General features: G+C 39.0%; 1 protein-coding gene across 2 annotated transcripts in view; it reads right to left on the minus strand.

Moving 5' to 3' along the window:
* Positions 1-1,911: 1,911 nt before the first annotated feature.
* Positions 1,912-15,803, minus strand: part of LOC136250607 (microcephalin-like) — a 44,390-nt gene continuing 30,498 nt past the window's right edge. For both annotated transcript variants that reach the window (XM_066042835.1, XM_066042834.1), the window contains exon 13: positions 1,912-2,182. In XM_066042835.1, the coding sequence (XP_065898907.1) occupies positions 2,127-2,182 (56 nt within the window). In that variant the 3' untranslated portion in view covers positions 1,912-2,126. The remainder of the gene's footprint in view (positions 2,183-15,803) is intronic.

The raw sequence follows: 15,803 nt of genomic DNA on the forward strand, positions 1-15,803 counted from the left end.
GGTTGAGCATAATCTTTTCAAAAGTGGAGACTGGTTTGTAATACCAACCTTACATGGCTTCACCCTTACCTAATGTTATATTCTGGTGTATTTACTGCTGTTGTGATCCATTTTATAGCAGCTTCAGTGATTGTAATTTTGGTCAGAAACTATTTATAATTTCTCTTTGTAGTATAGTGATGTCATAGTGTTATATAATAATTATCATCCTTAGTGCTTACAATGTGACAAATAAAGCTGAACAGTGTCCAAACAAATCTATTTTAATAATAATATTGGTCTTACATTTTGTTATCTGATTGTCATGTTTCCGAAGTATTTGTTAATTGTGCCATTACTTACCATGTTATATAATATTACTGATTTTTCTAGTTAGTTATCCTTGAAAATGCATTAGGTACTGGTGTACACTTAGTATTTCATAATACACACGGTTTTATTTGTGAATCACTTGCTTTATCCATGTAATATTCTGAGTGGTCAGTCTACAAAGAAGTGGTCACTCTTGAGAGGTTTTACCTAGCTCATATGCTGTTCTCCATAAAATAGTTATGTGGTAAAAATTTCATGTCATTATTAGTTTCCTATCTAAATTTATGACACTTTGAATATTGTGTTTGGTGCCATGCGATACATTTAAAAAGCATTGAAAATACTGTACACAAAAATCATCACACTGTCAACTTCTTTTGCTTATATCTTTTGATAGGAACCACCAATTGGGGTGGGGTTTGCACTAAAATGACCCTGAAAAATAGCAAAATATTTGTCATACCAATGAATGCATAGAATGTTAATTATTTAATTTAGTTGGAAATCTCTAATATAAGGGCCCTTTGACATCATGCAAAGCATACAAAATTTTCAGCTTATTTACTTTATATAAGGTTTAGCATTACACATACCCCCTTCATAAAGTACAAGCATTAGTTTTTAGTGTATTCCCAATGGATGGACAACAGCCAGCTATACATAATGCTCTGCTATGATATTGTCTCCAGATACAGTTGCTACTATGTAATTTCCCTCCCGCAATCTTTTAAACATTAATGCGACGTGGGGTGGTGCTCTTTGTTAGAAAGTTGGCTGGAAATATCCCTAAAATGTATACACAAATTGGTGCAGTGACTATACTTATGGCCTGTTAACAGGATACGCTCGACAATATTATATTTAACCATGTCACTGTGTACAATAGCAGTTATGTTATGGGTAGAAATGTCCTTCTGGTTCAAACAATTTATCCAAGCTTCATATTTCACCCATAATCCAAACACTCTTGTCTTTTGGTTTGCAGTCCTATAGGTCTGGACACTAAAACTAAGTCAAGTCATTAAGTCTAAGTCCTTGAAATTAGGCTAAGGCTGCAGCACGTGTTGCTGTCAGACCTTCAGTGCTGGTCACTGTAAAGTGTTAATAATAATAAAAAATGGTAACTATTGGTGGACAACAAACTGTTTAAAATGCTAGCAGCTTATTCTGCACCACAGCAGTTTCCTATTGGTTAAAGTGAATATGGTTTATGTTGTAGTACTTACAGCAAGTAAATGACATACAAATTATATGAAGCAATTACAGGCAACAATAACGTTGATATTTAGGAAGTGAATAATTCTACAAATCTATGTCAACACAGTACATGTCAAAGTGTACTCAAATATTAGTAAATCGCTGAACTTGAAACATCATCCAATTATGGATACAGTACTTTATAATTTCATCATCGGTGCAATAATTCAAACAACTCTGTCAAACATTTAAGACAAATGATAGATTAGTGACTTGAATTCATCTAATAAAAACTTTTGTATAGTTGCCATATTCTACTCTAATAGAACATTAAGTTCACAGTCACTGTTACCATTCAGATGTACTGTTCGTAGCCATGTAATCAGTCAAGGTGTGGCAGTGTGTGTTTATGCTATATCAAATTCATTAGTTCAACACACAACACTGGTTCCAACATGTGACATAAGATCATTACATGACGATAATAATAATAAGAATATTGAGTTCTGTGCAAATACACAATCCATCATATATTACATGTAGTGACCTAGATGGCATGTAAAAATAAACAGTACATTCACATTTAATGATAGTAACTATAAACATTTCAGTTCAGATTAGTGTTTTATTGTGTACCGAGCAGTAGGTAGTATCTTGTGGGCTGTGATACTGTCTGTAATAGTAACAAGACACAGAGATAATACATTGTACATACATATCAATAAGGCATATTGTGCTTGTAAGTAAGCACGTAATGTAATTATGTAAGTACGTATGTAAGTTTGAACGTATGCATGCATATGTGTATGTATGTATGTATGTATGTATGTATGTATGTATGTATGTATGTATGTATGTATGTATGTATGTATGTATGTATGTATGTATGTATGCATGTATGTATGTATGTATGTATGTACCACTCTGCGTGGGCAGTTCAAAGGCACCGCCAGTGCCATAATTTGTATATTGCACTGCTGCAGACCGCAGCGAGTGCATTATAACTTATAACGCACTGGTTGTGGTTTTGTAGACCACAACGAGTGCATTATAAGTTATAATGCACCGACTGCAGTGCAATATACAGATATTGCACTGGCTGCGGTTTTGTGCAGCATAGCACAAGTGCCGGTGGCGAAGACCACTACGACACCTCACCTAATAGGTGGAAAGACACTACACAGATCACTCGAATTCTTTTATAGCCTGACATGTAAAGGTCGATTGTGGGCCATAACGTCACCAATACGTATAATGTTTACAAGCATCCAATGGCGATCGAAAAAGCCAACACGGGTGGCCACAACTCTAGTCTACATATATATAAACGTACTTATACACCTTACTAGTCTGGTGCCATCTTAGCCCAGATTAAACTGTAGTCCACTTCGACAATGACTCAATAAAACAAATATATTCTAAATAATACTAACCTTTACGTTCGATTGTGGTAACCAGTTTTGTCATGCCACTTGATTCGAGTTTAGCCAGTGTGAATAGTAAGAATTAGACTAGCATCATTTAGTAGTTAAGTTTTGTTCACTTAAAACGTCTATTTAGCTACTTTTTTTCGCTCGAGAGAATCACTATGGCGATTAGTCTGGCGCTTAGTCTATATGGCAATTGAGTGATCACGCTGGCATGCTGAGCACTACATGATGAGAGCCGAACAGCGAATGCAGGTTAGTGATATAACCCATAGCGTACTAGCTTTCAATATCTCAGGTGGCTGCAGTACTGCAGGGGGAACGTCATCGCAACGTCCGGCTTGGTTATCCACAATCGATGTTAGAAACCTGGCCTTTATAAGTGTTACAGCTGTCTTGTGAGACTCTCCCCACCTATTAGGTGAGTGGTACATAACAGTTATACAACGTGCACTCGTGCTCTGCCTGTATAAACGCACTTGCCTTCGGGCCTAACGGCCCTCAGGCTCGTGCGTTTATATCAGGCAGAGCACTCGTGGCCGTTGTATAACTATATAATGTATGTGCGCATGTATGTAAACACTTTCACAACTCAAATCAAAGGAGCTGCCCAGGCTACATAAGAAATGTAGCCCGGGCTACATCTGGGCAGCAATTATATATAGATTTTAAGACCAAAATCGATTGTTAGGATCGATTAATACTCATGTGATTAGTATCTAATCCAAAACAGCCAAGCTGTAAAAAAACAGTGCGGCCCTCAAAAAGGCTATGGTGAAAAAAGATGTGAAATCCAAGGTGGCGGCCAAGAAATGGCTGTGATGGTAGGTTAATGGTAAAAATTTTAATAATGACAATTCAGGTGAATTTTTGTGCCGCTTGGTCTTGGCAAAAAAATTCACCTAAATTGCCGTTATTAAAATTTTTACCATTAACCTACCATCACAGCCATTTCTTGGCCGCCACCTTGGATTTCACATCTTTTTTCACCATAGCCTTTTTGAGGGCAGCACTGTTTTTTTACAGCTTGGCTGTTTTGGATTAGATTTCATTTCTTTTTGTATTTGTATACCACCGGCCGGCTTTGGGACTTTTTTAACCTGTCTTTTTTTTCTTTACCACAGGAAGAAGAAAAGATGAAGCAGATGTAATTTAAATATTTCTGATTTTATCAGTAAATGTACAAATTATATATATATAATACATATATTTATTACAGAACTCTCCATGGTGGTTTCTTTGTAACTGAACACTCTACAAGGTGACTTCTTCTTGATGCCCTCTCTACAGGGTGAATTGTTAGTAGCTGAATAATCTACAAGGTAACTTCTTCTAGCTGATCTCTCTACAGGGTGGTTTGTTTGTAGCTGAATTCTGTGCAGGTGATTTGTTTGCAGCTGAGCTCTTTACAGAATGGTTTCTTTGTAGCTGAACTCTCTACAAGGTAACTTCTTCTAACTAATCTTTCTACAGGGCAATTTGTTTGTGGCTGAATTTTCTACAGGGTGATTTCTTTGAAGCTGAACTCTCTACAAGGTAACTTCTTCTAGCTGATCTTTCTACAGGGAGATTTGTTTGTAGCTGAACTCTCTACAGGTGATTTGTTTGCAGCTGAACTCTCTACATGATGGTTCTTTGTAGCTGAACTCTCTACAAGGTGACTTCTTCTAGCTGATCTTTCTACAGGGAGATTTGGTTGCAGCTGAACTCTCTACATGATGGTTTCTTTGTAACTGAACACTCTACAAGGTGACTTCTTCTAATTGCTCTCTCTACAGGGTGAATTGTTTGTAGCTGAACTCTCTACAAGGTAACTTCTTCTAGCTGATCTTTCTACAGGGAGATTTGTTTGTAGCTGAACTCTCTACAGGTGATTTGTTTGCAGCTGAACTCTCTACATGATGGTTCTTTGTAGCTGAACTCTCTACAAGGTGACTTCTTCTAGCTGATCTTTCTACAGGGAGATTTGGTTGCAGCTGAACTCTCTACATGATGGTTTCTTTGTAACTGAACTCTCTACAAGGTGATTTCTTCTAGCTGATCTTTCTACAGGGTGATTTGTTTGTAGCTGAATTCTCTACAAGGAAACTTCTTCTAGCTGATCTGTCTACAGGGAGATTTGTTTGTAGCTGAACTCTCTACAGGTTATTTGTTTGCAGCTGAACTCTCTACATGATGGTTTTTTTGTAGCTGAACTCTCTACAACGAAACTTCTTCTAACTGATCTCTCTACAGGGAGATTTGTTTGTAGCTGAACTCTCTACAGGTGATTTGTTTGCAGCTGAACTCTCTACATGATGGTTCCTTTGTAGCTGAACTCTCTACAAGATAACTTCTTCTAGCTGATCTTTCTACAGGGTGATTTGTTTGTAGCTGAACTCTCTACAAGGAAACTTCTTCTAACTGATCTCTCTACAGGGAGATTTGTTTGTAGCTGAACTCTCTACAGGTGATTTGTTTGCAGCTGAACTCTCTACATGATGGTTCCTTTGTAGCTGAACTCTCTACAAGATAACTTCTTCTAGCTGATCTTTCTACAGGGTGATTTGTTTGTAGCTGAACTCTCTACAAGGAAACTTCTTCTAACTGATCTCTCTACAGGGAGATTTGTTTGTAGCTGAACTCTCTACAGGTGATTTGTTTGCAGCTGAACTCTCTACATGATGGTTTCTTTGTAGCTGAACTCTCTACAAGATAACTTCTTCTAGCTGATCTCTCTACAGGGAGATTTGTTTGTAGCTAAACTCTCTATAGGTGATTTGTTTGCAGCTGAACTCTCTACAACATGGTTTCTTTGTAGCTGAACTCTCCACAAGGTAACTTCTTCTAGCTGATCTTTCTACAGGGTGATTTGTTTGTAGCTGAACTCTCTACAAGGAAACTTCTTCTAACTGATCTCTCTACAGGGAGATTTGTTTGTAGCTCAACTCTCTACAGGTGATTTGTTTGCAGCTGAACTCTCTACATGATGGTTTCTTTGTAGCTGAACTCTCTACAAGATAACTTCTTCTAGCTGATCTCTCTACAGGGAGATTTGTTTGTAGCTAAACTCTCTATAGGTGATTTGTTTGCAGCTGAACTCTCTACAACATGGTTTCTTTGTAGCTGAACTCTCCACAAGGTAACTTCTTCTAGCTGATCTTTCTACAGGGTGATTTGTTTGTAGCTGAACTCTCTACAAGGAAACTTCTTCTAGCTGATCTCTCTACAGGGAGATTTGTTTGTAGCTGAACTCTCTACAGGTGATTTGTTTGCAGCTGAACTCTCTACATGGTGGTTTCTTTGTAGCTGAACTCTCTACAAGGTAATTTCTTTTAGCTGATGTCTCTACAAGGTCACTAGTTTGTAACTGAATTCTCTACATGATGGTTTCTTTGTAACTGAACTCTCTGCAAGGTGACTTCTTCTAGCTGATCTCTCTACAGGGTGATTTGGTTGTAGCTGAACTCTCTACAAGGAAACTTCTTCTGGCTGATCTCTCTACAGGTGATTTGTTTGCAGCTGAACTCTCTACATGATGGTTTCTTTGTAGCTGAACTCTCTACAAGGTAACTTCTTCTATTGATCTCTCTACAGGGCGATTTGTTTGTAGTTGAACTCTCTACATGGTAGTTTCTTTGTAGTTGAACTCTACAAGGTGATTTCTTCTAGCTGAACTATCCCTTTCCATAGTTGCATGAACTCCCTATAAGGTAACTTTTTCTAGCTGATCTCTCTACAGGGTGAATTGTTTGTAGCTGATCTCTCTACAGGGTGACTTGTTTGTAGCTGATCTCTATACAGGTTGCTTGTTTCTAGCTGATCTCTATACAGGTTGCTTGTTTCTAGCTGATCTCTTTAATTCTCTTCAGGGTGACTGCTCTATTAGGATGACTGCTCTATTAGAGTATCTCAATCTCGCACTTGCTGCACCAAGTTGGATTTCGTGTTATAACTCCGTGGCTTTAAGTCCGATTCTTCTACACCATTGAAGAGCCTTTCTAAGATGATTACTCCATCTATACAGCGATTTTCAAAGCATTCCCCTTAGCGGTTTATCTGGTAGGCGTGGCAAGTAGTCGTTTTTTTTATTAGCTAATCTCGATTGCGTAATTGTTACACTGTTGGTTTTTTCGTTGTATCTTCCTGGTTTTTAGCTCGATTTCTTTCAAACCACAAAAGGTTTGAGGTTCAACAGTTAACCTAATTACCCACCGATTTTCAGCTTCTTCCCATACGCGGTTTACCCTGTAGGCGTGACAACATATTGGTGTTATTTTTCGTGAATAATCGATCATAACTCTTTTCCTGTTTATCGTATCCTAGCCAAAGTTGGTACAGAGATGTGCCTTTATACCCCCCTTCTGTGTGCCAAATTTCAAGGCAATCGGATATGGCGTTCGCGTTTTATAGCAGTTTTTGTAAGTGTGCGAAAAGAGGAAGAAAAATAAGAAGAAAAAAAAACGAAGAAACTAAGCCAATTTTTGAAGTCGCATATCTCGGGAACGCGTGAAGCGATTTCGCTCTAATTTGGAATGTGGAGTGCTGAAGGTGGAGGGAGTGTCCACAGCAAAAATCGTCTTGTTTCATCAAGGCAGCACAGAGCTACGGAGGTGCGAAAATTGCGTTTTCTTTCTTCCTGTCAATATACTACGGGTGTTGCGCACCAGCTTCTTGGGCCGCACGACACACTACCGTGTGTCTTGATGCACGACTTGGATTTTGCCATGAAAACCACTCAGATGGAGAGTATTTTGTTATTCTCACTATCCTGTGAGTTGAAAAACATTGGGCTAAGGTGAGAGCTAGTGCTATATAGCTTGTTCACCAATCAGTTGTGCACATATCCAAAAACGGACCACACCCATATCACAAAGTTACCACTCTGCATGAAGTAACCACTCTACAAGCAAGCTTACCTATCTAGACATTTAGTAAACTCCATAATTATTCCATCAACGATTTAATAGCCTGATTAGTATCAAAGAGTATGGTAGTACTAGAATCCTCCAAAAAATGCTGCACATTGCCTAAAATGCAGCCTTCAAAAATTATCCTAGAGACATCTTATGCCACGAAAATCACCTTTACGGAATAACATTTGTCCATCTAACATAAAATACAGCATTAAAACCCTTACCGGTGACCGGATATAGAAGTTTTAAAAATCATCAAAACTTGAAATTTGGTCTGCCTGCCTGCCTGCCTGCCTGCCTGCCTGCCTCACTCACTCACTCACTCACTCACTCACTCACTCACTCACTCACTCACTCACTCACTCACTCACTCACTCACTCACTCACTCACTAACTCACTCACTCACTCACTCACTCACCAGTCGCAAGCCTAGAGGCCTAACGAAGCAGCGCACGGCCACTATTTTATGCCACAGTAATAAACTCACCAGTGGGACATGCTTTTGGGGTTCCGACGAGTGTAGGCCCTCTGCACCTTGTCATTTCTTTTATCTTCAATCAGGCTGCTTGTCTTCTTCATCCAATGAAACCATATCAAGACATTAATTTTCCATATCGACACTTTCTTTCAGCAGCATATTTAGATGCCACAGAATTATTTCACAGCTGGATTTCAGAAGTGCTTCAGTCCCGGCACTACAATAAGAGGTATACTATATCTGCAATTTTGCGATTGGGATCCCGTTCGTAATAGGTTCATGACCACACCCATCAGATAAAGATCTAGGTGGACTACAGAGGAGGTTGGTCACGCATCATCATTCATCTCGTGATCTCAAAGGAAGGGTTGAACTAATTCAACCTTCACACCTCTTAATATTTTAAAGGATGGATTGTATATCCATACCAGAGCGTCCCAGAGTGTCCCAGTGATATTACAAGCCTTCTCAGTACAATGCATTACTTTCCTAGCTGCTAAACAAGCCTTAACACATAGAACAATGCTTGGTTGTATAATTCCACGTCATAGGATTATGACGCGTGACCAACCTCCTCTGGATGGACTAGTGGCAATAAAGTGCAGAGACCACACCTCTTAACAATATAGCTGACCACACCTCTTAACAATATAGCTATTTACTTGTAAACAAGATGACCTCATGCCTTATTGGTCTAACTAACTGCACACGCTTTTGTTGACTCGAGATACTCTAATAGAACAGTCACTCTAATACAACAGTCATGTATGATATTCTAATAGAACAGTCACAAGTTACACTGTAACGAGCTATGCTACAACAAAAAACCAATTAAAGTAGAATTTTTAAAATGTTAATTTAAAAATGAAGTAGGGGTCTATGCAATAAAAAGTAGTGAAATGAGAGATAAATGATGGTATTACAGCATAGCTCGAAGTCCCTACTTTGGCACATTAGCTATGTATAACAATTATTTTGTTCAATACTAAAGTAGGGACTTTCCCACCAAACTATGCTGTAATACCATCATTCATCTCTTGTTTCACTACTTTTTGTTGCATAGATCCCTACTTCATTTTTAAATTAACAATTTTTAAAATACCTAGTATGTATTAGGATGGATGGCTGTGGTATTCAGGATTAATAATGACAGCATTGTAAACAGGAAGGAGTAAAACAGTGCAAGGCGAAGCCAAACACTATTTTCTCCCTGTTTACAATGTGAAAACAATTAATCTTGAATACCACAGCCATCCGTCCTATTACAAATTAATCCGACAACCATAGCAACTGTTACTAAGTAATAGAAATTCAAAATAAGCACTGCAAAAGACCAATCACACTTAGTTACCATTGCTGTGGTCTCAAAACAATGTTTACCTTAGCAATGGTTACCTAGCAACTGCTACAACTAAGCAACAATGTACAACATTGTTGCTATGGGCATTTATCATTATGGTAACACTAGTTGTGAAGTCAGACATTTACTTCTAATAGAAACACACCACACTATTTTAGCCAATCAGATTTAGTATTACAGATTTTTGTCAAGGGACCTTGACAAACAACTGCAATACTAATTCTATTGGTTAATTGTTTGACATATTTCAAATCAATATGTCAAGGTACTACTGAGAGTATTATATTGTAACACATTAACTTGTCGGATTAAAACATTAAACTTGCATAACCGAAATCCTCCGTGATATCTCTAGGATTTGTCCATTCATCGTAACCGAATGTAACTAGCTGCTGATCCGTAATCAACATTTTTAGGCATGCATACATATACAAGTACATGGAATTTTCAACTAGAGTAGGGACCATAGCAATTCGATAAAAAGTACTGAAACAAGCTGGAGTAGTGCACGATATAGTCACAGTAAAGCAATAAGAAGTGTTATATCCCTACTGTGCATCTTAGCACACTTAGCACAGTAGGGATATAACACTTCTTATTGTTTTACTGTGACTTACAGGTTTTTGCAATTGAATTCGGCGACTTTGCAATTGAATTCGTCCCGTTTGCAATTGAGTTCGTCGCTTTTGCAATTGAATTTGTCCCGTTTGCAATTGAATTCGTCCCGTTTGCAATTGAATTCGTCGGTTTTGCAATTGAATTCGTCGGTTTTGCAATTGAATTCGTCCCGTTTGCAATTGAATTCGTCGCTTTTGCAGTTAAATTCGTCCATAACAAGAATGGCAGCTGGAGCAAACATGAAAACAGGATGTAGCAGCTGCTACAAGAACTTGTTCAAGTACAACAGTAGTAAACAACTCTTTATAAGGCAATAATTCTTCCTCTACAGCCTCTCCAACAACATTCCAAACCCTACTACGCCATTCGCGATGGGTGTGGTCACTCGCGAGCAAGCTAATTAACTTGTCAGACAGCTATCAACTTCGCGTACTACCAGCTTCAATTACCTTCTAGTGTCTCAAGTGTAACTCTCCAAGGCATAAATAGTTCATCTCTTAATGAACGGGTTGGTTTTTTGGAGCCATTTTGTTTATGACGAATTGTAATGCAAACGCGACGAATTCTATTGCAAAACCGACTAATTCAACTGCAAAAGCGACGAATTCAATTGCAAAAGCGACGAATTCAATTGCAAACGGGACGAATTCAATTGCAATACCGACGAATTCAATTGCAATACCGACGAATTCAATTGCAAACGGGACGAATTCAATTGCAAACGGGACGAATTCAATTGCAAAGGCGACGAATTCAATTGCAAAAACCTGTAATATCGTACACTACTCCAGCTCGTTTCAGTGCTTTTTATCAATAAGCTATGGTCCCTTCTCTAGTTGAAAATTCCAATTTATTGTGTACTTGTTTGTTAACTTTTTTTTGCAAATAATCATTATAAGTGGTGAATCCACGCATACCACATCTAAAATAGCACCGTGCACCCCAGCTATACCAAGTATCGTCTGAACAAGTCAAGAATCTATTATGCTTCATTGTCAGCTATGTTCAACCCGTTACATAGCATTTCAAATAAAAAACTGTTCAAAAAGCACCCCTGCAATCCACGCATACCAAAAGAAAGAAATGGTGCCGTGTGCCCCAGTTATATCAATTGTCGTCTGAAAAGTGAAGTATCCATTACACTTTGTTGTCGGCTATGTGCAACCCGTTACAAAGTAGTACGAATCAAGAACTGTTTGAAAAGCACCACTGCAATCAAAATAGTCTCTATGAAAAATACGGACAATTTCCGTCACGAAGGGAAGTCATCATGTGCTACCGCCAAATCAACACTTTTCACTGTCAGCAAAGATGAATGAGACATAAAGGAGGACACTAGTAATAGTCAAGTGGCTTAGCAGCATTAAAATGCATTATTGTTACAAAGCGGATAAAAGTACCAAATATTTTTTAGAGCTTCTGTAAACCATACTGATGGGTTTTAGCCTAGGAGCCCTCACGAAATCATTAATATTCACCTGATTTTCCAATTTGAATTTTTATAAATTAGCAATTTATACTACTATTGTATGATTTGTATTCCATCAACTGTAAATTAAATATACAAGAGTAAAGAGTAACAGGCAATGAAAAGAAAATCTTGCATGGATGAGCATGAGTAGGAAAAAAGAACTAATAAAAGACAGGCAATTGATATGGATGTTTGCTTGTTTTGTCAGAAAGGAAATGAGGAAGACGATCTTCATCAGGTTCTAACATTTGATGCAGACACAAATATACGAACCATGATTACTGAGCTAAAGGATACTATCCTTCTTTCTCGAATTGATGGAGGAGACCTAATTGCAAAAGAAACTATGTATCACTTGAAATGCTTGGTTAATTTAAGGTGGTTTGAAGGATATTTTAAAAATTCAGTTGTAAGCACATTTGTAGAGCTATGCGAAAGCAAACACCGTTACATCGTAGACCAGCTCTTCCTCTACCTTCATGATGATTTGTACAGCCATTAGATGCTGAACTATAACGCTATAGAGCCGATTGTAAGAGCAAGCAAAAATATTTTCGGCGTCAGTTTATGCAAAACTTGTTCCACATTACGGCGAAGTAAAACGTATAATCTATTCTTTAGCAGCATAAGCAGGGCGCAATCAACACAACTTCAGCCTATGCCAGGCTGAAACACAGCTATGGGATTTTGAAACCCTTTTGGCCACCGCGAAGGGACCTAAAACCTGCTGTAACATCGACAGGCAGTACAAAAATCTTTTTTTTCTCGACATGCGGCCCTGCTAAACTAACCAGTCGCTTATTTTACGCTAATACAGAGGTCTCCCTCACTAGTATACAAGAAAAAACTGACGCAGAAAGTTGTACTAACACTTTAGCATACCATACAAAACCACAAATGACATATGCCGCCTAAGTTTCGCGCGAACCACCCGAATCCCTGTGAACAAAGCTTCTAAACTACTCTACTTACTTTAGTGAATGTCTTCTTTAATAATACTCACACAATAGTAACAAATTTCTTCTTGTTACAAGGCAATGGGCCTTAGTACGCGCAGCTGCCATTTTAATTATTACGTAAACACTAATCACATGATGCAATAAATGAATTTTTGTGGCAGGACGCATGGCTTCGTTTGCAATGGCTTCAAAACCACAACTTTCAGGTAACCGTCACCTTAAGAAATCGTTTCAGAAGCCATACATAAAGTTTAAGTATTAAACACAGTTAATGTTGTGAAGCGTAGGCTGTGCAAATACCCAAAATATTAGCATGCAACAGTGGGCTCTAATAAGAACAACGCATGCGCAACAAAGTGAGCAGAACACGTTGGCAGTAATTCATACCTGTTGTAATAAAACTTGCCAGTTACAGTGGCTTTAAATCTTCAAGATGAATACTCGTAGTGCTCGCCGGCTGAGGAAAGGGAGGGTCGTCGTCCTTGGGAAGGTCGACTGCTGGATTGAGCAAGCAAAGAACTTTGTCACGCCGGAGGAAGGGCCGCCTAAAGGAACAAGTATTCCAGACAGGTCGACGACGCGACAAGATGCGATACTACAATGCTAGTAGCCGCCTTCAGGGTCGTTTCTACAAGTTGCTTACCTTGGCCCAAGCACGGTGTCACTGTCGCCTGGAACAGCTCCGACGCCGCTGGACTCAATACCAACAGTAACTACAGCTCCACCTCATGCCATAGCCAGTTCGTCGGACGCCACCTAATCAACAAAAATGTAGGGAAATCACGTGGTGGGCATCAATCAGAATCTTCGAGGACAAACAACACGACTATCGCGAAACGGCCTCAGTCAAGATGCTGCATCGGCTGTAGTTCTGACTGGATTCCTTCACTGTGCCAGCCTGGATTCCTTCACCGTGCCAGCTGCTACCACAAGTAGAGATTGCTGTTGAGGGATGCTCGCAGTTCAAATCTTTGTCAGGAGAGATGCTCTTTTATCCTGCCTGCAGTCACAGACAAGTCCCTCCAGTTCAGAGTGCCATCAGGAAATTGGGTTGCTAACAGCTGCTTGCCTCTCCCATCCAGATCAGTATCAGGAGACGCTCTCCCAACCAGATTACTAGCTGAAGATGCTCTCCCATCCAGATTATTATTAGGAGACGCTCTCCCATTCAAACTGCCGATGCTCTCCCAACCAGATTGCTAGCCGGAGACGCTCTCCCATCCAGATCACTACCAGGAGACGCTCTCCCAACCAGATCACTAGCTGAAGATGCTCTCCCAAACACCACGACTATCGCGAAACGGCCTCAAACAAGATGCTGCATCGGGTAAGCAACAGTATAATACCAATTGGTGTACTAGTATAATCTTGCACACCGTCCCCACACACACTGTATATATTTGCATGCAATCAGTGGGGATGTACCGGTACATCGTATCAGTGGCCAATATGGCGATTTTGTTTTTTTTTGCCAATATCGGTTGGTCTCAATATAGCTGCCAAAATCAATATAATATACCAAAATAGTCTTTGCCATGGTAAAGCCGCATTATACCCTCTGTTATCTAGCAAACAAAGCTGGGGAAACAGTAGTTTTATCCTTGAAAAGAAGTGTTACGCTACGAGAAGCCATAGAAATACGCGCATAGCAAACATTCTTTGTTATAACCATACAAAAATGATCATAGTGGAGAGCTATAAAAAAAAAAATAATAATAATAATTAAAAAAAAAAAAAAAAAAAAGCAACCATGGGATGAATAAACTAGAAACACAGCTTGAAACAACCAGCCATCTCTACAAGCCATTAAAAATACGGAGTGATTTGGACTTATCTTGGTGGGAGCACGTACTAAATAATAATAAAAAAATAATTTACTTGTGGGTGCCTCACGGTCTGGGCTGTTAATTGAGGCCACACCACCACAGGGCTGTTAATTGAGGCCAACCATTGGCAGTGATTGTTAGGACTTGGAACTACTTACTAAGTGTATCTTATGGCAAGTTTCTCAGTTTCCTCTAATCTAAATCTTTATTATATTGGGTCGGTATCGGTGTTCTGACTCAGTATATCGCTTATATTGAAATTTCTCTATTGGTACACCTCCAGTAAAAAGGTGAAATAATAAGAGTTGCTTTGTATAAACAACAACACAAACACATGGTTATCATAAATTGTATGTTGAAAAGCAGCCAAGTACATGTTAGAACTTTGCATAGTAGTTTCACAGTGTTGTGCCAGCTTCTTGCACACCATACCCCTTGAGTCTTATAATAGTCCCAAAGAAAAGTCCGTTTTATTGTCATTAAAGGAAACTTCAACCTATACATCTTCAACAGGAATTGTTTCAAAACACAGTGCTTGCTCTAATGTGTACACGATACAGTGTCTTCGTCATATATCTGTAGCTCTATGGTTAGGATCTGTTCCACAACTTTGCCAGGCAATTGGTACGAGGTACACCATTGGATTGTTAGTTGCATGTTAGTTTGCGTGTACGTTATGTCTTCCTAATGTTTATGTTGTCACACTTGCTTGATATGTATGTCGTCACCATTGCTTGTCCGTATACCAACGTATGTCACTGCCACTGCTTGTTTTGTATGTCACCGTTGCTCAGCTTGCACATCATCATCATCATCTTCTGTATGCTGCAAGCATAGCTTATCTTGCATATTACTAGATGTTGCCACCATCATCATTTCTGCACATTGCATGGTCTAAATAAATAACCTTGATGCTTGGGGGGGTAGATCACGATATACATAATACATATCATGACCTACCTATGGCCTCTATTGTAAAGAGTTTAGGACAGAGACGCTTCTCTGCTCTAAACTCTTTCATTACCCAAGCATCAATAAACCAAAAGTACTTCCTACTTTGGCCCCGCTGGAATTACATAACCTTGCCTAGGCCATATACCATGGCAGACGAGGCCCCCTGGCACTTACCACACCCCCTCCTCAATCAATGGATTGCTGGAGGTGAAGAATGAAGATGAGGAACAGAGCACGTAAATAGGTGAGTGGTAGCGTAACTAAACATTAAATAAAGTTTAAGTATTAAACACAGTTAATGTTGT

The sequence above is a fragment of the Dysidea avara genome, chromosome 3, assembly GCF_963678975.1.
Source record: "Dysidea avara chromosome 3, odDysAvar1.4, whole genome shotgun sequence".
In the NCBI taxonomy this organism is placed as follows: domain Eukaryota; kingdom Metazoa; phylum Porifera; class Demospongiae; order Dictyoceratida; family Dysideidae; genus Dysidea; species Dysidea avara.